Here is an 8,544-nt window from a genome sequence, read left to right on the forward strand (position 1 = left end):
TGCTTATACCTAGTACATGCTTGAATGGAGTAGGAAGAAGTCAGACTTATCCAGTCCTACCCCATGACATCATCTTACCATCATTGGTTTGCAAGCAATAAATGATTCACTTCTACCCACACACACATTATACTAAAAAAGATTATAACAGTGTTAACATTCTTACATCACACAAGTGATATACTAAAGAATGGTTACAAAATGTACACCACACCCACAATAGTCCATGTAGTTAATCATTGAGCCTGTTCTTGCATATATCTTGATTGATACCTTTATATTTCCGTTTAAACTCATCAGTTCTATTACTGTTTTTTATGTCCACACTTAAATTATTCCATAGTTTTACCTCACTTAACATAAACACTGCAGGCTTATATCCCACTAAATCAAAAAAGTTTAGCAATTTAGACTGTATGAAAGCTACATTGGTGTGATCACTATACCCCATCTTATGCACAATTCTTATCGCTCTTTTTTGTAATATATACAATGGTTGAAGTGAGCTTGTGTATGTAGTTCCCCAGTTTTCAACGCCATACTTTAAGTATGGTAGAATCAACGAGAAATACAAAATGCGTAATGCTTTCCCATCCAAAATATATTTCACCCTTGCCAATATCGATATATCTTTATCATAAGACTTTACTGATCCTCAGTGGGAAATTCACAATCTGCCCAGCGGTATGTAAGGTACTTCTATTTATAAGTATACACAACAATAACAGCTGCAACATTAAATATTATGAACACAATAATGCATCAATAATTATAGTCCAATAATATCAAAACATGTGAAATGTGCCATTTTGCATAATGAGTACTTTTACTTTTGGTATATTTTGATCCTAATACTTTTGTAACCTTTTGACTGAAGGACTTTTACTTGTAGCAGAGTATTTTTACACTGTGGTATTGCAACTTTTACTTAAGTAAACATTCGGAGTACTTTTTCCACCACTGCTATAGTGTATGTGTGTTCATGGTGTTAAAGGAACATGTAGTATAACCACCTAGTTATTTATTGTTTGAGCTCTTTGAAACTAAAGACTAAACTATATCAAGTTTTGGCAACACAAATAAGGCTTTTTATTGGGATCATTTCATTGTTACTTTTGGTCTTTTTTGGGATTTATTGGCAACAACAAAAATATAAAAAAAATGCTAAACGTGTTTGTTGATTTACTGAAGTGCTCCACTTCAGAGTGTTTTTCCACAATGTGAGGAATGATTAAATCAACAGCTCATGCAATAGGTATGAAAAATGTAACAGGGGAGCAAAAATAGCCAGAGACATACTTTCCAGGACCAGTCGACCTGACCACATGTGTGGCAATCTTTCAAAAATTCTGTTGGTCTTCACTTACCACATGCTTTAGTCCTTAAGTTAATAGTTTTAACAACATCCTGTATGTATTTGTCGTAGCAGTTCATCACTTTGTTGTCACTCATGCTAAGGCACAGAGTGTTCGCCACCGCGGCACCCTGACAGGAGACACCGCGGGGGCCTGACGACGATCCTGGGGGAATCACATGCTGAGTAAAAAGGCAAAACACAGAGAGCATGCCATTGTACGCAAGACTGGAGAATCTTCAGTGAAAGTAGCGGGAAGCAGACAGATGTGTGCTTTAGGGGAGAGTAAGGAGGAGTGACAGAAAGTGAAAGTGCCTCTTGAAGCGATGACTATTTCAACTGTAGAAAGAGGATGAGACAATGTGCTATTTCTGACACAGATGGCAGGAAAGGTCAGTCACTACTGGAGACTCAGCAGAAAAGAAAACAGAAAAATGGGCAAAATAATGGTCAGATTTTCACACTGTGGGGAATTCCAGGAGAGGCAGCGGTCAGTGTGAGGGCATGCATGAGGGAGCCCACCCAGGGAGTCGGTGCAGCTCAGTCGAGAGAGGACTAAAATATGAGAGCTGAGTCTCTGGGCGATCCACTAAATCTTCAGGATCATTCACATGAGCCTGCTGAAGGAGTGTGTGTTAGCAAGGTCGGTCACAGTGCACAGCTACAGTCGGTTTCAGGTTTTCCACATTTTGTTACGTTTCAGATTAATCTTAATGTAAATTCACTGCATTTTTTCCCCCTCATTGATCTACACACAGTACGCCACAGTGATATAGGGAAAACAGGTTTTTGCAGTGTTTTGTAAATTTATTAAGAGAAAAGACTGACCCTTCAGTTAGTATTTGGTTAAAGCACCTTTGGCAGTAACAACAGAGACTGAAGCTACAAGAGCTCTAGTGTCATAACAAAGGGTCTGAATACTTCTAGTATGTAAATAGGGTATTTCGGTCCTTTATTCTTAAGGAATTAACAAAACACTTCAAACACCTGTTTTCACTTTGTCATTTTGAAGCATTTTGTGTAGATTGATGTGCAAAAAAGGAATTTAATCTATTTAAAGATGAGTCTGAAACACAACAAAATGTGAAAAAGGGTCTTTGACTGACTGTATGGCCTCACTGCTGAAAGAGAAGGTTAATGTCTTCTTAGCTGTATTTTAAAAGGCACGTCCACAAATTCACAACCTGATGAAATACTGACATAACCTTCCTAACAGAATGGAAATGACCCAGTGTTCCTAATTGGTACAAACAAGAATGAACAGATCTTGGATTGTGTCCTTGTTTTTCAGCACAGACTCTGAAATTAACCCTGTATTTCTTGCAGGTTGCCAAATCGCTGAGAAGCAGAAGCTGCGCTCGGTAGCTAAAGTGTCAGATCGACACATTGATCATTGCTGACATGAAGGATGTGTTTCCAGCGTTTCACACCTGCAGCCTTTTTGAAGACATAATGAAGACTAACTGTATCAGCAGGTCATGTAACACAGATTCTTTGCTAAATGCTGCTTCAGCACTTACCACTAACACAAGAATCATGGGACCCTGGTAGATGTAGTCTGTGTACACGCCAGCTTGCTTCCCAAACCAGCACCTGAAATGTTAACAGAAGCCATCAGTCATGCTCAGTGGGCAGATACTGATGTTTATCTTTGTCTTTTTTTCATAAAGAACCTCCTCTGAGTTCAGGATGCGTTGGCATTCATGTCCTAAATTCTGCTCAGGGGCTTTAACACATTTTCCAGTCAGTGATTAACCCCAGTTATGAATTTGGTGATTTAGTTTTTTTATTGTTTAGGTTTTTATCACCTTCATCTCATTGTTTTAGTTTTAAACTGACCACTTTCCTGCAGCAGAAGCCGTCTTCAGGAAATACAGGCTCTAAAAAGCTGCTGTCCACAACTTGTCTAGCAGCAAACAGCAGACAGACACAGCTGGAGACCAGCTAAAAAGTCAGAGATTTCTCCCAGGAGCCGGAGGAGACTAAACACAAAGCTAACAGAGCAGGATCACTGCACTACGATTCATCAGGTACCATAAAGTTGTTCTGCATCTGCTCAGTGTGTAAATAGGGAACAGTTTCCTAACTTGTTTACCACAATGTTATCCATTTGTTAAATGTGACGTGATGTTCCAGTTCCAGATCCAAACTGCCCCAGACCCTGTGGCGGAGCCTGCCACCCTCTACACCATAACATCTTTTTTTTGAGAGGCCTCACTGAGAGTGAACAAAAGACTAAATTATTTGACCCAAATACAATAGTCAGTGTAACTGTTTTACCTGGTGGCATAATAACCAAACTCTGTTGCACATTGTAGTAAATGTATTCCAATGAATATCATGTTATATGTCTAAATTTAATAGTTCTCAGATTTCACCATTACTTTCATCAGTGTAAAATGTGTCAGTGTATAGTGTTTACATTAACTTCATGCTAACTAGCTATCTACATTTCATGGGAGCAAAATACTGTACTTTGTTTAATTTCATTAATTTATTAAATTTAGCATTAAGAATACTGTGACTTGCCTAATAAATCGTAGCCACTTCTTTTTCTGCTTCTCATTGCAAGAAAAGTGATAAAATGACAGCTGGACCGTGATTTTTGATTCATATCTACCGAAGCAATGAGGAGCACAAAGTTTGGACCCGGAAACGAAATGTTACGTCACTGCTTAACAAGCAGATAAGATGATGTGCCAGTGTTGTGCTGAATCCATGTGAACACAAAAATCTATTAATGCAACTTTAAAGTTGTTCATAAATGTTTAGTTTTATGTCTATATTAAATATATGTCCATAAATTTGCCATGTGCTGCTAATGGGAACTGGAGTGAGGTTTCTTTTGTGTGCATTTGGCCAATAACATAGACTCAGATTCTGCTGCACATTTTCTGCCCTAGTGAGTGTGTGTGGCAGCAGGATGATGTGTGTGGGACTGAGTCAGCATAAGTTACAGTGTGTGGGTTCACAGTGTCAGCCAGTGCAACAGTGTGGCCGCTGATGTGCTGTAATAGTTTGTGGACAGCGCAGAGCTCTGTGGCTCAGATGGAGGGGACATCTCAGACTGCGATTCCAAAACCACTGGATGCATCCTTTGCTGGTTCTTGTCTTTCACGAGGTTTGCTGCCAGTAAAAGAAATACACCAGACTTTTCCTTTAAGAACCCAATTAACAGGATGAATTGTGTAATAAAAATGACTTTTGCAGCACACGTTTTTAAATGCTGAGTCAATTTTCACCTTCTATTAGGTGCTAAAAGAGCCCACTTATATCAATCAGGCACTAAGTGCCCACAGCCAAATGAAAATGGTTGCAGGGTTAATGTGTTATTAAGAATAATGTACCATGCAAATGTGATTACAGCAGGTTATTAATAGACATTCATCTCCTTAACACAATAGTTTGACTCTGCCCTTGTGCTTTAATCACCTGGACAAAGAAAAACGTTCACTTTCTTAGAACAACAAAGAAACACATGACTTACTTCTCATTGTCATAGTACAGCTTCCCAATGGCCCACGCCACAATTATAGGGAACGGTATACCTGCAAGGCAAAAACAGGCAAGGTCACATTCTTCTTTCATCTTTCTCTGCTACTCAAATAACAGAATATCACTCTGGGGATTTTATGCAGCAATATAAAATCCTTGTCTTTTTTCCAGTGTAGCAATGATGCCTGCAAAGCTCTATCAAAAGAAATTGCTGCTTTTGTGTCGTGATCCACAGATGCAAGTCAAGACGCGTCACCATCTGAATGTTCCTTTGTGAATGAGCGAAAAGCTGGACACTGGTCGATGATGATGCAGAGTGATCTGCAGATTTACTGACGTGTCGGTGCAGAAGGCGGCAGACAAAGAGTCATTACTCACATTTAGATGACACTAAAAGGACCGTGATGACCTTGCCAGCTGCCATGTCACATGTGTCTCACATCTCTAGAGACTCTGCACTTCATTAGGGACATACCCTCAACAGCGTAGTGTCAGGGAAACCTACTCCCTTGGCCTCAGATTACTTGACAAATGTAATCATTCATCTTTTGTCCATCTTGCTGCTTTCATCCCTCAAGGTCAGAGAGTCAAATTAAATGTGATCTTACTTATTCTTTCAGTCATCCTGAAATGTGCTGCCAGCTCCTTGTCGCCTAGAGGCCTCACACTGCCCTGGGGGAAATGCAATCCAGCGGGCACAATACACCTAATCTTAACAGCCTAGTGTAGTTTAGCTTGACAGCGTGAGACGGGGTCTCAGTGAACTCCACACTAATACATTCCCCAGCTGCCATGCCAAATCCTAGTATCTCCATCAACTTAAGCTCTCCCATTGTTGGGTAAAATTGTATCTGACCATTCATTCTTTTGAGGTGAAATGTGCTCAAACAGATTGAAGTGATTATATCAGTAAGCTGACATCTTTGGAGAATACACACATTCACTTTCTCACCAAGAGTTTGATAAGGAAACTGGGTACAACTTTCTTAGAAGGCGCTATTTTTAAAGGGAGTATAAGCTGTAATTAGATAATACATAATTAGTTTGTGCTTCATAGATAACATTTGGGTTGCCAGGTGGTGGAAAATCTTCTCTAGCACCACACTTTGCTTGTCTTTTCACCTCTTTAATTCGTTAGGGAGCCCTCTCCTCTTGCTATTTTCCCTTGTTTCCAATATGCTAAGTTAAGCTAACCACCTTCCACTAGCTTAGCCCTGGCACTCACACTTAACAAGTGGTTTCCATGTGCTCATTAAAAAAGCTGGGCTCGACATTAGTTACATCTTACTGAGGAATGGTGGAGCTGAAATGAAATGTACTCAAACTGTTACTAAATGGGTATTATGGGTAATATTAACTCTCCTGCTGAGAGTCTGATGAAACCCTGTGTGTTAGAGGTGTTTGTACGTGTATATCTGTGCAGATTCTCAGTCATCCAGGTCATAGTAAACCGCAACCGAAATAACCTTGGAAATCAACTGGACTATATCCAAGTCCAGTTGATTTCCAAGGTTATTTCGGTTGCAGTTTGTACATGCATGTTTTTAACTCTGGACAGAGCCAAGAAGGCAAACGGGCACATTTCCCAGCATGTCCAACAGTTTCTCTAAGTTTTTCATACAACTATAGTGACTGTACAGGTGAAACACAGAGGGTACTAACACCAGCCGATGCAGATGAACATCCACTTGCGCAGCTTGTCGGTGGAGTAGGTGAGGACGATGGCGGTGTGGAGGTAGCAGCCTTCACCAAACATCCAGAAGAAGTTGGTGGAGTGGAAATAGTTGAAGGAGGCGGTGACAAGGCGACACCACACCTACAAGATGGATCTTTTCAGTTTCTCACAGATAATACGACATTAAATCAAACTGGCAGACAGTTTTTAAAGCAGACCAAGAGTTAGTTATGTTACATTATCATCATTTATGCAGGACCTGTTGGTAAGTTTGGAACTGTATGGAAAATAGTTAAAACCAGCTCCATCCTGACCAGCTGCATTGCTGCCTCCATCTTTACAGTGTCAAGTTATTACTTGTTACTCTGGCTCTGGTGGCTCATGTCGCCCCAACACCTCACTAGCTCACATTTTAAAACTGTTTTGCTTTAATCTGACAGCTCCCTGTAGCTGACAAATGCAGGAGCTTCCTCAAAAATACTGGTAGGATAGAAGAAGTGTTTGCCCCAGTTTTCCTGCACACAACATAAAAATCTGTTTTCTGGTTACATCTGAGGAATCGATTTTATTAAAAAATTAGCACTTTGATCCAGCTAACACATCCACTTGATACCTCATATGTGCAAGATGGAGAAACCAACTTAAAGGATAAGGCTGAAACAGGGAATCGATTGGAGATCAATCAACACTGGTTTGCCCCTGCTTCTCCAGTGTGAGGATTTAGTGCTTTTCAAACTTTTCTGTCATTGGAAAATGAATACTTCTGGGTTTTGAGTGTTATTCGGACATATTTATATACAATACAACTAATCAATTATTAAAGAGAACTCTGCACATTAATCACTAATGAATACAGTTGTTAGTTGCAGCCCTGCTGGTGTTATTCTAACAGCATGTCAGTCTGTCTCTTCCCTAGCCTACTCTACTCAGCTCTAAGCCTGAGCCTGGCACAGTCCCAGTCCAGTCCTGCTTTCCAGGGTTTTGATTGGACTGTCATTCCTCCTTCAGTCTCCACATGTCCCCAGACTTTCCCTGTGACGCTGCCTTGTACACCTGCCTCTCATTCCCTCGTTACCCAGTCCTGCCTCCCACACTCATCACACTTCTGGGACTGCTTCACCTGTTTGTTATCAGGCTCTGTTTGGACTCCGATTTCTCTCAGCATGATATTGCCTGCACTCAAGAGTAAGCCCTGTTTTCTTATTTATTACAACAAACTGTTTGACTACTTCTGCCAGCTTGTCTGCCTCGGGCATCTGGGTCTGTTGCTGGTTCTTACGAGCAATGTGACAGAGTCTTGTACCAATCAAATAGTTGTCTGTGCTGCTGTAACGTGTGAATTTCCCCACAGGGGACATCAGATTTTTTTTCTAAATTATATGTTGAAAAGGTATTGTTGAAAGTATTTATATTTCAAAGTCCTCTTTTGTTTTCTTGCCTTGAAAAATATGTTTGAAGACTAATCCTGCACACATACGCATGTCACCAAAGTCACTGTATTGTAGCTTAAGTGCAACAGATGAATTGATACATACCACATTACTTTCATGCACTTCGGGGCTCATGGTCATTTGGACGATAAACCAGGTGGCATTCCTCAGGATGAAGGCCGTGATGAGGTTCCAGTGGATGATGTTTCTCAGGCAGCGGATGCTCCTGTAAGAACAAAGGAGGACAAACTGAGAGGCTTCTTGTTCAACATATCACCGACTGCGCTTAGGAAAAGGATATTATTTCATATTTTGAAGGAAGATGTTAAAAGGGGCCCCTCCTTGAACCGCCACCTTATTGTGGTGGAGGGGTTTGAGTACCCGAGTGATCCTAGGAGCTATGTTGTTGGGGGCTATATGTCCCTGGTAGGGTCTCCCAAGGCAAACAGGTCCTGGGTGACGGGTCAGACTAAGAGCAGTTCAAAAGCCCTTTATGAATAGATTAAAATCAAGGACCGTGACGTCGCCCGGCATGGCGCAGCCGGGGCCCCACCCTGGAGCCAGGCCCGGGGTTGGGGCTCAAATGCGAG

General features: G+C 40.9%; 1 protein-coding gene across 3 annotated transcripts in view; it reads right to left on the minus strand.

Moving 5' to 3' along the window:
* Positions 1-8,544, minus strand: part of LOC109962773 (corticotropin-releasing factor receptor 1-like) — a 60,118-nt gene that overhangs the window by 7,129 nt on the left and 44,445 nt on the right. For all 3 annotated transcript variants that reach the window (XM_020604774.1, XM_020604773.1, XM_020604775.1), the window contains 4 exons: positions 8,060-8,180; positions 6,512-6,665; positions 4,842-4,902; positions 2,875-2,947 (listed from right to left, as the gene is read on the minus strand). In XM_020604774.1, coding sequence (XP_020460430.1) covers positions 2,875-2,947; positions 4,842-4,902; positions 6,512-6,665; positions 8,060-8,180 — 409 coding nt within the window. The remainder of the gene's footprint in view (positions 1-2,874; positions 2,948-4,841; positions 4,903-6,511; positions 6,666-8,059; positions 8,181-8,544) is intronic.

Source organism: Monopterus albus, unplaced genomic scaffold (assembly GCF_001952655.1).
Source record: "Monopterus albus unplaced genomic scaffold, M_albus_1.0 scaffold67.1, whole genome shotgun sequence".
Lineage (NCBI taxonomy): Eukaryota > Metazoa > Chordata > Actinopteri > Synbranchiformes > Synbranchidae > Monopterus > Monopterus albus.